Consider the following 17,593-nt stretch of genomic DNA (forward strand, 5'->3'; position numbering starts at 1 on the left):
GAGGATGGCAGAGCTGTCTTGTCCTTATTTTTGAGGCATATGCTACTAGCCACTGTCAGGGACAGGATGTTGGGCTAGACTGCTCTTTGGTGTAACCATATACCCTCTGTGACTGTGTCTACCACAGGGGTTCTGCCAGCAGTAGGGTTTTGTACACTCTTGACGCACACAAAGCATCTCAAGTGTAGACTGAGCTGTTAAAGGCCACGGTCTTCACTCACGGATAGCCTGCGTGCCAAGCAGTACACCTGAAACTCTGAGGCAAAGTTCAGATTTGAGATCTGTGTTTCACTCGGTTGACGATAAGGCTGCACTGTTTGGACAACGATCGTGCTTGGCAAGCTACCTCAGCACTGCGCAATGGGATCATTTTTAAACGACATTCGAGCAGCTGTGGAACACAAACATAGCAGCAAGGCTCTGATGCAACGAGGACTCCTCCATTCAAACCAGTCACTGTTCTCCTAAAACGCTACAAAAAACTGAATTAAATGAATATGTTTATACGCTCTTTATAAGCACCATCAGAAAGGTTTTTACAAAGCCACAGGGATAAAAGGCGAAATTGGCTTTACTCATCTTAGTGTAAAATAGGAAGAGGTAGAATAAACCATTCCTAACACAGCTAACCTTTTTCTAACCCTGTCCATTAGATGCCTCCTGTGCCCCCTAACTGAGCCCAGGTCCTGCCTTTCTAACATGTCTTTCAAGTCCAGCAGGCTTATTCAATATGACAGCTCAAATCAGGCATTATTAAGTTACATCCCTTTATTTCTTTCTCCAAAGGTGCTATGAAATGCCTCAGAAAAGCTTGTGCATGTCAGTTCTTGGAACAGATGTGGATTTTTGCAAGCAGCAAAACCCAAGCAGAACCAGCAAGCTCTACCATGTGCCTCCTCTGCATTTTTTTCGAAGAACCTTAAAGAAGCCTTGCAAAACCAGTGCAATTGTCAGGTTGTTAGCACAACCTGGGGACAAACTGAGGAGCAAATGTCTTACCACTAATAGTCTTGTTTTGTGTAACTTTAATCTTGAGTTCTGAAAGGTCGTATCTTAGCAAAAGGCAGGAGAAAGATTATTTCCATAGGAATTTTTTTAGAATAATATGCTAGCAAATCTCCAATGAAGAATTCAATCCTTATATGTTATGGAAATATTTTTGCCATAAGAAAGAACATTTTTTTCATTTTCTGGGTGTTCAGAACCTGCTGCTAATGACTCCATTTTCTGTGCAGCCCCTCCAGCATGTGGTGGTTGCATTTCTTCTTCTCGAATAAACCGAGCAGGCCAGCATCTTCTTTGTTGACTTGCTTCACCCTCACTCACTTTTCCTATTTGATGGAGATCCTTGGCAATTATTTTTTCAGTATCTTCCAGTACCGTTGTTAATAAATTAAACAGGAGAGCAATCCAGGCAAGGCCAAAAAGAATCCAAATGGCCACCAGTGTTCGGTAGTAGGAAAAATAATTCCTGTCAGGTTGTTTTCCTGCAGACAGAGAGAGAGAAAGAAAAGGAAAAACAACAAGTCAAAATTGCTTTCCCTGTGTAAAATGGGCCAACCTAGTGAATTCATCAAAGTGTTTTATGTTGAGTGCTTTAAGGTGATCTCTACATTGCAGTGGAGTCTCTCACTTCCCCAGCAAGGCTGCAGCTCAAAGGAAAACATGCTTTAGGTTCAGGTAGGGCCAGTCTCTTGTGGCTGTAATAAGCTGATTTATGCCAGTCCACCATGCTGGCCCTTCAAAAAGATATGCTGGGACTGAGATGGATTCGCATCAGATCAGGATATTTTTCCCCCTATAGCATACCAACTCCATTGCAACCTCTGCATGTACAAGTAAATTGTATTGTATTATTATGAAAATATTCCCAAACTCAAATGGCACAAAAAGCAGAGCACAGCGGGCCACTAAAAGCACTCCACAATTGCTGCCTACACTATTGTAATTCTGTATATTCCTCCAACAAAGTGTGATTATGACCTAATACATAATTATTTTAAATTACAGGTATCCTTGATCATAGAAAGAGAGAAGTTGCAATTCCTACTTTCCTTTTGAATGGCTGCAGGATCCTCCTCCATTAAAAAGGTAGGTGACTGATGAGAACTTGCTGTCACATACTGAGAACACAACTTTCTGTGTTGGAAATCAGTGGACCGAAGCATGTTTCATGCAGTCCAAACCTCTTAGCGTCACCCAGTATTCCACACCTGCTGTTCTGCATGGGTCATTTCATTTTGTTCCTCAGACGTCAGCACTCCACGACCAATGCTCAGAGAGTTTTTACTCCTAATGCATTTAATCCCACACAACCTTGTTAGCATGATCCAGCTGATATGAACCTGGCATCTGCTTGAAAACTTGGGTTTAATGGTAATACTGCTTACCAAGTGTTACAAGTCACTGTTAAGGGTGACTCCACAGAGAAGATAACACAGCAACATGCATGGGCATGGAGGTTAGCACAAGCCTGGTGGAGCACTTCCTTTTGCGAAACTGCCTGGAAGGAGTCAGGATGCTGGCAACTCATTTCAGGTCCTGCAGTGCTTAGCATTGCATAAATCAGTGTGTAAGATTCTGTACTTCATCATGCAAGATCTTTGGAAATGGAGCAGGAGTGGGCTGGTTTGCCCTCATGGATAGAGATCCAACAGTTGTTTCTTCTGCTTCTGGTGGAGCTGACTTGGCATAGAAGCTGCCAGCCTTGCTGCAAAGCATCTCCTTTTGTGCTCTTAGCTGGAGCTCATGATTTGGGGATAGGGATTCAACACCGTGCTGGCAAAGCAACTTGTAATGTCCTTGCAATGTTTACTCAAAACTGGGCTTAAGTAGAGCATGAAGTTGTTTTACAGCCCAGGGGGAGTTTCACCTATGTGTGCATTTACAATGAACAGTTAAATCCAGACTCTGCCATCTTCCTAGGATGTCTCCCTGAAAAAAGAAGAGGCTTTATCTCATGCTTTAAGTACAACAGCTGCAAAAGAGTTTTGAATCACTAATATACAAATAAACTCAAACCTGTTCTGTTTCACTTGGCCAGCACAAATCCATCTGTCTTCTGTAATCAATTCTAAATGCATAATAGTGAGGACAACCATGGATTCTGCTTGTTTCATTGTGGAGGTATGAGGTATTAAACTTACTATTTTATTACCGTTGTTTAATGCCAATGGAGGTAAATGCTGCAGGAAAAAATATTTCAGCTCCAGTTAAGTCATTTTAATGAAGATGAAATTACAGAGCCAGAAGGTCTGTTTAATCGTGATCTTTTAACTGTATTTGTAAAATAACATGTCTGCAGAGGAGGAAAGTGCTATGGAAGTGGTGGCTTTCAGGCTGTGACCTGCTGCCATTATTGTAAAGCACATCTGTATTTTTGGACACGGGAAGAGAACAAGCCGGTTAGGCTGCTGTCCATTTGTTCACATCTTCCCCCGCAAGGCACCGGTCACCTTCCATCTTCCTGCATTGCATGTCATTGAAGTTTGAGGTGCCCAGCATTGCACAGGCCAGGGTCATCAGTCCTGCATATGGTTAGGAAAGAAATGCCTGTGCCTTATTGTCTTCCACTGCAGTGACAAAGATTGGCCCTGGCTGGAGAAAACAGTAAGCAAGGTGGCCACTGTTGTGCGATGCAGATTCCTTGCAGATACCTGACTGTTGCGCCTTGCTCGTGGCAATATTACTTATCAGTGTTGGAAGCAAAAAATGTTTCTCTGGATCAGGTGAGAAGAGAATTTCAGGGGAGACTGGTTTCCTTTGTTTTGTAGCCAGAGGGAGATTTAACCTGCTGGTATCACATGGAGAAACGTAGCCTAATCAACTCATTGCCATTGCAGAGGTCCTGGATGTTGACACTTCCATGTCATGATGATGTCTTCTGCTCCCTGTCTCTGAAACATACTGTAAATTTCTCAGGACCAGATGTATTCAACCTACCCAGAGACTTTGAGCTTGTATGTATCTGTGTGAAACTTAATGGCCTTCGACAGGCAGGAGGCCAGAGCCAGTAGCTTGTGTTGCACATCCTGTGGGAAGGAAAAGGAATCCATTATGTCATGGATGAGCAATCAGCTGGGCTATGAGATCACTACAATCTTTAAACTCCACCAAACGAGCAAGATGTCAGCTAGATCTTCAAAGCACCATCTGGCCTCATACGTAGACTCAGGAAAATTAAGGCCAACAGGGAATATCAGACCGTGTCTGGAAAAGCCTGTGAGCCGCTTCTGCCAAAGTCCTGACCTAAGAAATCCTCCAAACAAGCAGCAGGACAGTCAGCCCCTCTCCAAAGCCCCTCTTGCCTCTCTGCAGGGTTTGAGAGCCTTGTATTTGGTGTGCCGTGGATGTCTGTCCTTCAGAAAGTGAAGTGAGACTTCCAGACTCACTGTGGGGGCAGCACTGGAGCTCACATACTAACTCCAGAGTTTTCTTCTCATACCACCGCTGAAATGAAGTTTGGGTTGGCAGGATGCCAGCAGGACAGTTTGTTGTAGAGAAATCTTTGCGCCTCTGTGGAGTCCAGGTCTTTGATTGCTTCTTCCGTGGACACTGATTTGGCCTGCGGTGTTCATTTTGGAGTGCCTCTAGAAGCTAATTCCATGGAGAGTGCATTTGGGTAAGCAGGTCCGCAGCAGTGTTTGTGGAAGCACTCCACCTCCCTGGACTGTGGCTTAAACAGTTTAACTTCAGGGGAAACTAAAAGCTCAAACTTGCGAAGTCAAAGAGCATCCAGTGATGCACAGGAGACTAAAAGAGGCCACTTCTGCAGTGATATGTGAGTATAAGCTCCCATTTTTCGATGACTGAGTACATTTCCCCACTTTCCCCTTTTCCATGGCTTTGAGGAGAATTGCTATAAAATCATGTCTTCTGAAACATGACCAGTCGTTTCTTTACTGTACACTTTGAAACGTAAGACTTAGATGGCCAGAGCAGGGATACATGCCTCATTTTGTATGAAGGTCACAAACTGTTCCCTTTCAGTATATGCAAATTCCCAGGCACTTTGAGTCTTCCTCTACATTTCCCTTTCCCTTCCCCAAAATAGGTGGATTCTTTGCATCCTAAAGCACCGTATTTCATTATATTTAGACATCTTCGTGTTTTCAACACCTGATGCAATCCCAGAGAGATGAGTGTTTCCCCCAGAACTACAGACGGTGAAGATTAGGAAGACCCAGATGGAAGAGTTATCTCTACAGTACATTCACTAGTGGCTTGTGCAGTCACCTTACAGTAATTACAGTAGTATCCCTGGCATTTTGGTGTGTCTTCTCTCTGAATTCAACCTTACCTACTACATAATCGCCAAAGCCGATGGTGCTGAGGGTGATAAATGCAAAGTAAATTCCTTCGCTGTAGGACCAGCCCTCTGTTATGTGGAAGAAGAGTGATGGCAAACACAGAAACACTAGCATCCCCGTCACCAGGAAGAACAAAAGGGTCAGAAATTTGTTCTTCTGAAAAAGAAACAAATTCAATTATAATTCTGATTTGACACAGTAGAAGGTCATATATAATGGTGGGGTATTCAAATGAGTGGCTGTCTGGGAACACCTACTAGGACCACACAGACTGAAGGGTTGTACTGTATTCATCACCTCTAATGGTACCTCAGCCTGGCCCCGAAGTAGGGGGAGTAGAAGTCGTATGGCTCCCACGTAGGAGTTGTACAGCAATCGAGGGACATGTAGGTTTTTTGGTGATTGTATCAACCTCCAATGACCATGAATTATGGAAGGAATTCCTTTCCAATGACTTTTATCAGAATCAGACTATTTCCATTTTTTCACCAGACTGCTTCATTTTTAATTAGTTTTTAGGTATTCAGGTATTGCACTCAAAAATCATTCAAAGTTGCCCAAGAAAACAGACATTTTTAAAATAATCCATGGAGAATTTACACCTGTTCCAACAATGTTATCTCCAGGAGTCTTGAGCATTGCCTGCATTTCTCTGAAGATGCATGATATCAGTGCCACAACTCGGCTCCCACCCAGTGAATACCCAGCTACAACAAGACCTTTGTTAAATGAGCTCCTGATGATGAAATGTCCATCCTACCTCCATGCAGACAGAAGGAGGCCCTGGCTGGAAAAAGACTTCTTATAAATTAAGACTTCTCAGCCAGACACACCTATAATTTACGTACAGAATGTTACCATTCCAGATTGTCTTGAAATGAATGGCAACTGTTGGATAATTCCCCATGCCTTAGTGCATTATGCATATGCTAGAGTCTATATCCGATCAAGCCTTATGTTCTATTTAAGTTTGCCAGACATGGGGAGAAATTCAACAATTTGAATACAGTTGCCTGTAACATTCATATCTCCTCCTGAAAGAGAATCATATTAGGAGGCAGAGAAAAGCTCTTCCCACTCCCTCAAAACTGGTGATAGAAGAGGAGAAGTTGCAACAACTTGGGGCATAACCAGGCAAGAGATGGCCTGCCTCTAGCCCCTTACGTGTGCCACCTCACCTTTCAACAACCAGGCTCAAATGGACAACTTGAGCCTAGGGTTTCCTGCCAGTCAGAGTCAAGGGAGGAGAGGGGCTAGGCTAAGCAATGAGTCAAGTATCTACTGATACCCTTAACATCTGGATGGCATTGGCTCACCTACTTTCTGATGTCTAAATGTGAGATGCTTAATCATCTCATCTCTGTCTACTGGCCATAGGGAGAGAACGGTACTTCCCAAGAGTGTTAGTACCTGAGATAAGTTTCTAGAGAAGCGGGATGAGGTGCCTGCTCTTTCCATCGATTGCTGAAGGAGGCTAGATGCCTGCCATTCAGGTGAGCAGGCAAAATGCATCCCATTTTCTGCCTGTCTTTTCTACTGCTGCCTTGTCTGTTTAGCCCTGCAGGGTAAAAAACCTCTCTTCCCCTGTTCTAGTATGGTGCCTAACACAGCATGAGGACAAACACGACAGAGAGGATAATGCTAGGACATATCTTGAAAGAAGCTTAACAGTGAGCAAGCGTGCCTGAGTAAGTGGAACCAATTACCTTTCTCATTCCTTTCTCGTACAGGAATTTCTCCAGCTTTTTACACAGCAGTGAGAGCATCTTACCGACACGGTGCAGAAAAACAATGTTCAGAGGGATTCCAAACAGAGCAAAAAAGACACAGAAGATCTGTCCCCCAGCAGTTTTAGGGCGTAGTGTGCCATAGCCTATGAAACAAAGATGGGTCAGAGGAGATATTCCAAAGGGCTGGAGCAGTCCACAGTACCATTCACACCTACCCGAACCTGGCCTGCCTTTGCCCCCAGAAGACATGGCTAGCACTTAGTCCACGTGCATTCGCTTTTCTCTGACAAACCCAGCAGGCAGATGAAGTGATTCACTCTGCATATTTTGGAGGATGCAGAGAGCACTGTGTGCTTCCAGCCCAGCCTTAATGGGAATGAAAGTATAATCTAAAAGCAGTTATGGAAAACATGCTCTCTCTTGTGACAATTACATGGAAAGACAGAAACCAGAAGGCTGGGGACCTGGAAGATGTCAAGGCTGGAGTCCAGGGTGGTTTGCCATGCCAGAATCAGATACAGCCCACCCCTAGCCTCTTCTCAAACCGCCCGCGAAGGCATGGCTGGAGTGTACAGCAGAGTGGTGTGTTAGTGACCTCCCTAGCTAAATGCCAGTAAGCTGGTATGTGTGGATACTGGCTCAAGTCCTGGAAGCAGTGTAGGGGATATAAGAATAGCCTGGCTAAATAGCCTAGACCTTAGTGGTAGCTAATTTATTCATGCTAGAGAGATATTTGTCTTTAAATCTTATTAAAAGAGAATTTATCTAAGCAGTGAAATGGCTGCAGAACTCCAGACACGTCCCTTAATGGACTGGAGACGTTGTTCCTCTCAGACCCCTTGAGCGCACACATATCTGAGTGCAAGAGTCATGTACTTTGTATATGTCCTTACACAGAAAAGGCATTTTCCCCAGCTCATCTCAAGGTATCCATTACTCCTAGAGTCCTGGGCTTTCTCTGAGGGAAAAGACAAATAAGACAGCTGGCTGATTTATTGTCTTGTGCTCCCTGTCACACAGCTGTTCCACTTTCATGACAACAAAAATTGACATTCCGGATCCTGGGGGTTTGAAGATTGATAGAAATATATGATGTAGCTTCACAAACAGACCTCTGTGGTGAAGGTGCAGAGAAACAGGCAAAGCTGTACTTCTCCTGACAGCCTGTGTCCCTTGTTGGAGAAACAAAATTTGATGGGAGGCAACTGATTTCTGCTTGGCAGAAAAATGCAATAATGAAAAAAATACAATAATATGTGGTGCCAAGGAATGGCTTTTTCTAGTAGCAGTGTGTTAACAAACTAGGGAAGTTTCACTGATATATGAATGTTATAACCATGAAAAATTCCTTATTGGTGTGACCGGTCAGAAGCTTTTCCTAGTGCTCAACCCTTTTCTGGGCTAAAACAACCCAGACTTACACATGTGGTGGTGAGGAGCAAGGAGTGAGTAAGAGGAAGGTCTAATCTTCAGTTCAAGTTCATTGATGGTAGCTGGACAATTTGATCAATAGGAACAAGTCACTTTTCAGCTCATTCTCCTTCCCAAATCCTCATCCTTTTTCTGTGCTGCACTGAAAGGGTTCCAGCAGATCAGTGGAGACTGCTGGGGAGCACATTACTTAAGGCTCTACTTTTTCTTTCTTCTAAGGCAGGAGGTCTCAGCTATGGGGTCATGTAACACCTAAACACCTACCATGATGCTGGGAGACCCCCGGGGCCCCTGTGACATGTCACACTCACTGATCAAGGGGGCAGCTGTGCCTAGGGTGCAGTGGGAGTGATGTGTCAGCGCTGCTCTGCAAAAATATGGATTTAACCCATACTGCATGAGATGGTGAGGCAGGAGCCAACAGTGTGCATTTTATATGCAGATTTGGCAGAGCTGTGCTTTCTGGGATGTATATCTGGGAGAAAGGGAGAGATAGGCAGGGGAAAGGCGGCCCCTGAAATGCCAAGAACAGCCCTGCGCTTGAAGCAGCAGTGTAAAAGTGATAGCACTCACCTTGCCCCCTTCCTACTTTTCCCTCCCGGCATATTCTGGCCCAAGGCATACACCAACCCAGGACAGGTTACTGTGATGGTGTCCATGCCCCAGCAGAGCTCACTTTTTTTCCTACCATTCTTCTATGCTTTACAACAGTCTCAGGAATGATTTACAGCTTGTTTGACCCTAGAATAAGACCAGGGAAGTCAAGTCTATTTCCCACCCAGAACTGGCAGCTGAGCCAAGATTTTAACAGATGGCTAGAAAAGAAGAAATGGGTGGGAAACAGTGATATGAAAACCATTGGTATTTCACAAGCCAAAATAAAGCTGTGAATGAAGGTGCTGCATTGCTGTGGTATGGTGAGGTCTCCAGATCAAGTCTGTTGCTGCTTCCCACCCTAGCCCATGAAGAGCTGGAGTTTTACCCTTGAAAGCATTACCTGTTCGGGTCCTAATAACTATACATAATAAGCACCACACACACACACACAGGCACAGATACACATGAAAATCCTACCTATTGTGGAGACAACCGTGCCTGCAAAGAAGAAGGAGTTACTGAAATCCCAGTTGCTCTTTTCAATCTGTGATTCATTTCCAACAGGATATACTCCGTTCTGAATTGCTTCAGTCAGGTTCTGCGAGGGAAAGCAAGGTTTGGTACCAGCACGGCTGCTTTTCTCAAGCATTTGCTGCAAGAGTACTATGGATTTTAGCCATTACTGCTCCTTTCCTGTGAGTACCCACCTGTCCTCAATGCTACTCCAAACACCATTCCCACCTTAGCTTTCAAGGAAGGCACTGACCTGCTGGCAGCCAGACAGTGTTTTTGAGTGTGTGTTCTTTGCCCTGTGGTTCTGTTGAGTGGTCTAATAGGAGAACTTGTTCATTCAGTGTGAACTGCACCTCCCAGGCACCTCAGATTTTTTTAGGCTACCTACTTTGGAAATGAAGGATCCTAAGAGAAGACTAGGACTTGCCAGAGCACGGCAGCCCACTAGTTTTAAGTGTGGGGGTGGCTGATTGCTGGTTTTGAGCTTGCCCTTGAGATAGTAGCAGTGGAACCAGGGTCTAATTCCTCATCTGTAAGGAGGTGCACTGAGCAGTGTGCCTGATCCCTCCCAGCAAGGCACCAGTGGCTTATAGCAGGGTGCACATGACACACTAGCAGAATTTCATTTTATTCTGTATTCTGATCAGTGTCATAGATTTAAATCCAGAGAAAGTCCACTGAGTTTCAAGTCATTACTTTTGGTGTAATTGCAGTCAGAATCCGGCCTGACATGTGCACTGTTCTCTTCATTGAATGCACAAGCACACACACAGACAGTATTTGCAATTAGGCCTTTGAGATGTGAGTAGATAAATATCTGTCAGAGATGGTTTGGGCTCAGTGAAGGCTGTCCTGGGGCAGGTGGTTGGCTAGATGCCTCTCCCAAGTCCTTCCAGACCTGTCATCTACGATTCTATGCTTCTTCAGGCTTTTGCCTTCTTCCTTGGGTTTAATAATAAGTAATGTTGATATGTTTTTAAAAGCTTTAGGGAAAAAAAAAAGAAAGCCATATGCAGCTGTCCCTGTCTTTAGCAAACAGAGGACAGAGGGCTGGACATCCGGAGCACAGGCCAATTTGTACAGAAGCAGCCTAGATAAACTCCAGGGTTGAGCCCTGCCAGAAGCAAGACACAAGCTGGAAAAATTGCACCAGGAAGATCTTTCCCCTTCCCTCCCCCACCAAATCTTCTGCTGGTGCCCCCAGAAAATCAAGGCTACCAGAAATCATTCCATAGCCATGGCACAGAGATTTCCTTTCGTTTCTCTCCCCCCTGCCCCCCAATGCAGGCTGAAGGAGGTGCATGCTTATGTGAAGTGGGGGCTGGCTCAATAGTCACTTTATTAGAAATACTGCTTCTCAGCTCCTCTCCTTATCCTGCCAACTGGCTTATTGAGAGCTCTCTTAGTTTCCCATGCAGAAATGCTTACAGGAAGGCTGTTATCCGTCCCCGCTTTTTTCTGCATTGTAGCAGATAGAGCTACAAAATAGATAAGATGACGAGAGAACTGTAGCCACTCAGCCTCCACAGTGACTGGAAACATCTTTCTCTTGGCAAGGTTGAGTGTCTCATTTGCACAATGTCTTTGAGAAATAAACCCTGACTATGCCACAAGCCTTGCAGAGATTTGAGTTTCTTTTTTCCCAAGAGATTATTTCAGAGCTTGCTGCTTTGTTCTTTTGCACTGCCTATGATGCTGCTGCGTGTGGCAATCATCCCCACTCGTTTCTGACAGCCTTATTTTTTGTGCCATGCCACCCACTGCAGCTCAGCACAGCCCCACCAAAAGCCATGCCAGCAGGAGGCAAGAGTCAAAAGAATCAGGCCCTTGGGCTTTCTTTTTTTTAATAGCTAACACAAAAGGTTCTGTCAAGCCTCATGCACTGTGTTTACCACCAGTGTGACCTCCCTAGCCAGACCAGAGAACAGGCTTGGGGTTTGCGAAAATCGCCCAAATGAATGCACCAGCAGGGACACAGTGAAAGTCATCTGTGTAGCCAGGCAGAGTAGGAAATGCGGGAAAGGGGAGCGAGAAACAGCTTCCCTGGCGCCTCACACTCACCTTCATAAACTGCTCTATCTCCGCCACGGTGAGGTGGGTGAAGTTCTGCAGAAAAGCCTCCTTCATCTGGGCTGCTGCCATTTTCTGCTGCTTCTCAGCAGTCCTCTCCAGCGCCTGGAACACGGCTGCACCCACCAGCAAGTAGACGAAGTAGCCGGCCACCAGCAAACCTGTCTGCAGCTTGCCACTGCACATGGCTCTCGGCGGGACACCGCAAGGGACAGGGAAGGAAAGGCGGCGGTCGGTAAATCCCTCGCGCTCCTGGGAAGCCTCCCTTGGGGCAGGAAGCACAGCCCCAGCCCGGGTTTCTGCTGGGATCCTGCGCTGACAGGGACAGTGAGCTGTCAAATATGTTCATGGGGAAGTTGGAAATAAAGCCAAACAAACAAACAAAAAACTTTCCACTCTCTGGACTGTGTGCAGTTTAGGGATTTCCTCTTCTCTGTGAAACTGTGCCTTGCTGAGTTCTCAGGAAAAATGGGTCAGGATATGAGGAGCTGGCGGGTGGCCATCTCCTCCTGCTTGCGAGGCGTCTGCCTGAGGCTCTGGAGGACAGGTGAGGGCAGCCCGCACCCGGCCCACAGGGGAGCTCGCTTGGAAGAATATTGTTTTTCCCCCTCTGCCTCCAGCAGTCTTCGAGGACTGGACTCTAGGGAAAGCCTCGGTGACCCCAGAATCTCCTTGTCACTGTGTCCAGTGGCAGCTTCACTCAGACATGGCCAGGCCATTCTCCTGAGCCTCTCCTGCCTGCTTGCAGCCCAGGGCAGGGTACCGCAAGGCCACAACAGCTTGCAGTGAAATGCTGAGGATGCAGGCAAATGGGTGCAGGCTGCAGAAGTACCAGGCCTGGCTGTGTAAGCAAAGGCAGATTATTTCCCTCAGCAATAATCCAAGCAGGACTTCCCAGTCTGTCCTGGCTGCATTAGCAAGAATGCTGCCTTAAGGCACAAATGTGCCTGCAAGTGCTGGAGCCGGGGCTGAGGGGGCTTGTTAATGTGGGCTTCCATGTTAATGATGTCTCGTAAATGGGTCTGGTGCTGAGCTGGCCTGGACTCTCTCTAAGTCCGATTACTCCTACTACTACATTATGAGAGAAGTAAGTTTCCAAAAGCATTCAGATGCCGTCCATCCTATTGCTTTGTTTCACTGTTTTCCCTCAGAAACCTCAGCTGCCTCCCTCTGAACCTCCCTGCTCTACCTTTGGGGCACCAGCTGCATGTATGTTTTGCATCATGAAAATCCAATGGGTTTGGGTCTCACCCTTAGCTTTCCACAGTCAATAATGATGTTCTGTCATCCCATTCTGCTGTAAAGAGCTAGATGTTCACCAGTGTGAACATCTGTGCTCTTCAAACTGCAGTCAGTGGTATCCAAGTATCCAGCAGGCAACAATTTGCACCTCCCGCAGTGTAACCTCTCAAGCACCAGGGCTTTATTCTGGTCTAGCCAGGTTCTTCTGCCAACATTTCCTGTGCAATGTATCCTAGACAGGACTTTACAATGTGGCAGGGTGCAAAACACAGATGGGCAAAAAGTGGTTGTATAACCACTCAGAGGGTCATGGTAAACAGGTTGTACTTTGCCTAGAGGCCGGTAACAAGTGGAGTATTGCAGGGGTCTGTCCTGAAACCTGTCCTGTTAAACTTCTTTATCGGTGACCTGGAGGAGTGATGAACTGCAATCTCATCAAGTTTGCAGATAATACAAAACTGGGGAGACCAGGCTTTATGCTCAAGGGCAGGGCTGCCATCCAGAGGGAGCTAGACAGGCTGGAGGAGTGGGCCAACAGAAACTTTAGGAAATTCAACAAGAACAGATGCCAAGCTGTGCCCCTGGCAAGGAGGAACCCCTTGCAGTGATAAAGGCTGAGGACTGACTAGCTGGGGAACAATTCTGCAGAAAAGGACCTAGTGATGCCAGTGGGCAGCAAGCTGAACATGATCCAGCCATGTGTCCTCACAGCAAAGATGGCCAAGAGCATCCTTGGCTATATGAACAGGAAAATAATCAGCGGATCAAGTGAAATGATTATCCTCCTTTACTCAGAACTTGTGAGACCACATCTAGATACTGCATCCAGTTTTGGGCCGCTCAGGATGGGAAAGACACTGACAACAGCAACTTCAGCAGAAGGCCACTGAGATGGTTGGGGGCTGGAGCATTAGCTTCACTGAGCTGGTGTAAACAAAAAGTGGCAGATGGCTTGACTCTGTCAAGTGCTAGTTGTCCTTTCACACACAAACCTGTCTGACCTCAGAGGAAAACAGGAAAACTACGAATGAAGATACGTAGCTTTGCAAACCCTTAGAAGCTTAAAGATTTTCTTTAAAGTGACCGGAAAAGGGTTTGTAGAAACAGGATGTGTCATGTTTCCTTTTACTTCTTTTGAAGCTACAGAATATTGAAGGTGAGTTTGTTCCTCAGATTTCAAATATTTCTATTCAAATAATGACACCTATCCCTTTGCCACTTTGTGTCTCTTGGACTCTCAGCTCCGTGAGGCAAGGGAAGTCCCTTTACATGTGCAAATGTAGTGCTTCCTGGCCTGCAAACTGCATTCCTGCAGATAATACAAAGGTATTCTTTGCTCAATACGTCTGAAGAGAAAAAATGATTCATGGAAGGCAATGAAATTTTTTATATTGACTTCAGTTGCAGTGGTTTGATCAGGGTGGGTAAGGTACCAGGCAGCCTTGTTTTTCTCATGCTGCCTCCTCTGAAGTATAGATACTGAACCGGGATACTCTCTAGCCTTATCTCCAAGACAATGTTTACTGCCTGTACATGCATCCTAAGAAGCCCCTGGCTGCAAGGAAGCAGACAGAATACTTGTGACATTTATTTTCCTCTAGCTCTGGAATATACATCAACTTTTCTCAGATTGTTTCCTCACACCTGCCTGAGATCCTTTAATGGCCTCTATAAAACATCCAGAGAATTGTCAGGATCCCATCACACAATGTCTGGTTTGTACTTGGGGAAGACACTTGCAGAGGGAAAGTGGGAAAGAGGGAAAGAGGGAAAAAGAGAAAGCACAGTATCTGCTCATTACTAAGATCTTTGAAGGGATCGTCAAGGATAAGTGGCTTTGGAGGAGAAGGGGAGGGGAATCCATATCCATTCAATAGAGCACTCCATTTGAAAGCATTCCTTATAAATGTAAGAATAATTTCTGTTAGTCTTGACTTGTCTCTTCTTGTCTTGCTGGATTAAGAGCTGCAAAACATATTCCCTATGGCTGTCCTGGAGCTGTGCCTCTTGCTGTAGCTCCTGACAGAATCACAGCGAGAAGGGTAATCTGGGCAGAACCAAAGCACCATCGTTGACTTCTTCCCACCTCAGGGATTGGGACACTGGGCTACCCTGATGCCACTCACCCCAGTCATCAAAACTAAGCATTTCTCCAAATGCTGGGAGCTGCTGTGGATAAAACATCATCACCAGAGGGCTGGCTTCTCACACCTGCTCTGTAACCAGAGATAACCTGGGTAGATAGGCTGCCCACTGTACCTTCCCAGCTATCTGATGAACCAGCCACCATAATCCCTGTGTACTACAGAGGTCACAGATATACCCCTCCTAGATCCTAATTAATCAAAACAAATTGCTAGCAATGGCAGCACTTCCCTTACATTCCCCCCAACCTTGAGCTAGGTGGGCTCACAGACCTATTCAGTGCCACACATTCCTCAAAGAGGAGCTGAAAGAAGCAGTTGTAAGGCCTCATCACTGTTGTCTTCCGCTGTGGAAGTACCAACAGCTCCAGCTGTCAAGAAGTAGCGCTTCTCCACAACTCATAAATCAATAGGAGGACTTTTATTGGCACAGTTCACATCTGTCTTTGAGACTGTCCTGTTGACATCTAACCTGTAGCTTGCAGTAATATCAACAATGTGATCTCCTAGGTTGCGGCAGGCTGTGGATGGGTTGGGTGTAGCTTCCTGGTAAGGACCTGCAGCAGAATACAAGTATCACGAAGCTGAGGACATTTGTGTCAGGGTGCCATGTGGGCTGGTGGCTCCTTTTGGGCCTGGGTGCCCGTGTTGTCAGGAGCTCCCTGTGGTGGCAGGGCAGGGCCTTGCAGCGAGGACCTGTCCCACTGCCCTCAAAGGCAGCAGGGCAGCCAGGGCAGCCCCAGCCCAGGGCATCAAGTGTCTCTGTGGGGATGGGTATGGACCAAAGCTGGGCCAGGTGGTCGCCCATGGGTCAGGGTCCAGATCAGGCCCATGGCCTGTCAGAGGCAGAACCCTGATGGGCCCATAAGGAGCCACCAGCCCACATGGCACCCTGACACAAATGTCCTCAGCTTCATGGTACTTATATTCTGTGGGGCTGGAGACCAGCACTGTTACAGCATTGTGGGGCAGGGACTGACAGCCCTGGGCTGGGCTGAAATGGGGGCCTGAACATGGGCAGGATCAGAGGAGGCCCTAGGGACATGGGCAGAGACAGTAAGGCCTGTTAGTGCCCTCAGATTGCTGGTAATTTGTGACCAATCAACGAGGCAGCATGTCTGGTAATACAGTTAATTAATACCTTTTGTTCAAAAGCAGGACAGATCAATGACACAGTTATGGGATTAGGGAAAAAGAAGCAATATAAACTTTTAGCACCTGCATTACTTTTCCAGTCCATTGCAGGGAAACCCACGTAGTGAGATCCGGTGGCAATGGAGGGCAGGGAGCATTTCCTGCCTGTGACACCATGCACTGGGACAACACTCCTACTCTGTGAGTCCCACTCTTATTCCTTCTGCTTTCCACCATACTCACAGTGGAACCATTTCCTTTTTCTGTGTATAGAGTCAGTTGTCTTGCTACATCGTTATGTAGTCTGTGTCCTTAGGCTGATTATAGCCTGAAATTAACTCCATGTTAATGGAAAATGTTATCAGTTGCTATGGAAATTCCTTGCCATGTGATTGTGGTTGTACTTCCTGTTGTGCTTAGGATTAAAACTATTAGATGACCCTCATTTTTACACTCTTTTACAACAATTCGCCTATAAATATCTGTAACTCGCAGTTGTGGTCAGAACATTCAGTCTTCTAACACGGGTCATTTCATTTTTTGTATTGTGACTTTATGCCAAGCCGTTAAATGCTTACGCTAAAGCTTTCTTCAGCAGTGATCCTTATACTTACTGGTTTGCTATTTAGGACCTGCGAAGTCCAATTCCTGTGGATAACTATCAACTGTCAAGGAGTGTCAGATGATGGCTGCAGGGGCATGAGCAGGCTGCAGATGGTGTCCTCCCCACAGTGGCTCCAGCCTTCAAAGATGCTGCCCATCCCAAGGTAGGGTTCCAGCTGTGGCAGGAAAGTCATCAAAGAGATCATCTGGAAGGCATGGAGGAGGCTGCCCACCAGCTCCCCCATTGCCTTGCAGGTGTGGCCATGTCCTGCACTGGCCCCCAGAGGTGCTACTTGTAGAAGGTCTCCAGGGCCCTCCTGCCTGGGAAGAACGGCTGCTGTTCAGGAGATGCCAGTGAGCAGTGCCCACATCCTCCTGCTCCTTGCCTTCCTCTTTCTCCTCACTGCTGGAGGAGCTCTCATCACTGCTGCTCTATGACTCATCAAAGTCCTGCTCAGTGGCCATCCAGAAGAGCCCAAGGAGCAGCACAAGGGCTCCAGCAAAGGCCCCAAACAGCCACATGTTGCACATGGTGAAGTGCACATCTTTCCTGAAAACGGAAAAGGGGAGAAAAATGAAAGAATCCTGCTGCAGCTGAGTCACCTCCTGCCTCAGCTGCTCCTCACGCTGCTGCGTCTGCGGCTGCTTGGCCAGATCTATCTGGTCACTGCTCATAACACACGTGCGCTACAAAACTTCAACTACACCTGCAACATCTCCCACCCACCTTAACTATTACTTCCATGACTATGGAAGAGGTTGAGTGGGCTGGCTGTTGGGAAGGCCAGGGGCAGTGGGACCTCCTTGGGCACCCTCTCCT

General features: G+C 46.4%; 1 protein-coding gene across 1 annotated transcript; it reads right to left on the reverse strand.

The window, feature by feature from the left end:
* Nucleotides 1–267: 267 nt before the first annotated feature.
* Nucleotides 268–12,030, reverse strand: LOC112983147 (potassium channel subfamily K member 16-like). Its single transcript, XM_026100050.2, has 5 exons — nucleotides 11,642–12,030; nucleotides 9,545–9,665; nucleotides 7,016–7,182; nucleotides 5,300–5,465; nucleotides 268–1,487 (listed from the first exon to the last, which is right to left on the reverse strand). The coding sequence occupies exons 1-5, from the start codon at nucleotides 11,834–11,836 to the stop codon at nucleotides 1,132–1,134; spliced, it is 1,005 nt and encodes a 334-aa protein (XP_025955835.2). The 5' UTR covers nucleotides 11,837–12,030; the 3' UTR covers nucleotides 268–1,131.
* Nucleotides 12,031–17,593: the final 5,563 nt, after the last annotated feature.

This window comes from Dromaius novaehollandiae, chromosome 5 (assembly GCF_036370855.1).
Source record: "Dromaius novaehollandiae isolate bDroNov1 chromosome 5, bDroNov1.hap1, whole genome shotgun sequence".
Lineage (NCBI taxonomy): Eukaryota > Metazoa > Chordata > Aves > Casuariiformes > Dromaiidae > Dromaius > Dromaius novaehollandiae.

What these genes read in the sequence shown, in the direction of transcription:
- LOC112983147 (XM_026100050.2), bottom strand. Translation starts at nt 11,836, where the DNA reads ATGTGCAGTGGCAAGCTGCAGACAGGTTTGCTGGTGGCCGGCTACTTC. An exon ending in AGATAGAGCAGTTTATGAAG is followed by an intron (nt 9,666 to 11,641) that starts GTGAGTGTGAGG and finishes TTTCCCTCGCAG; the next exon opens with AACCTGACTGAAGCAATTCA. An exon ending in CTTTGGCGATTATGTAGTAG is followed by an intron (nt 1,488 to 5,299) that starts GTAAGGTTGAAT and finishes CTCTGTCTGCAG; the next exon opens with GAAAACAACCTGACAGGAAT.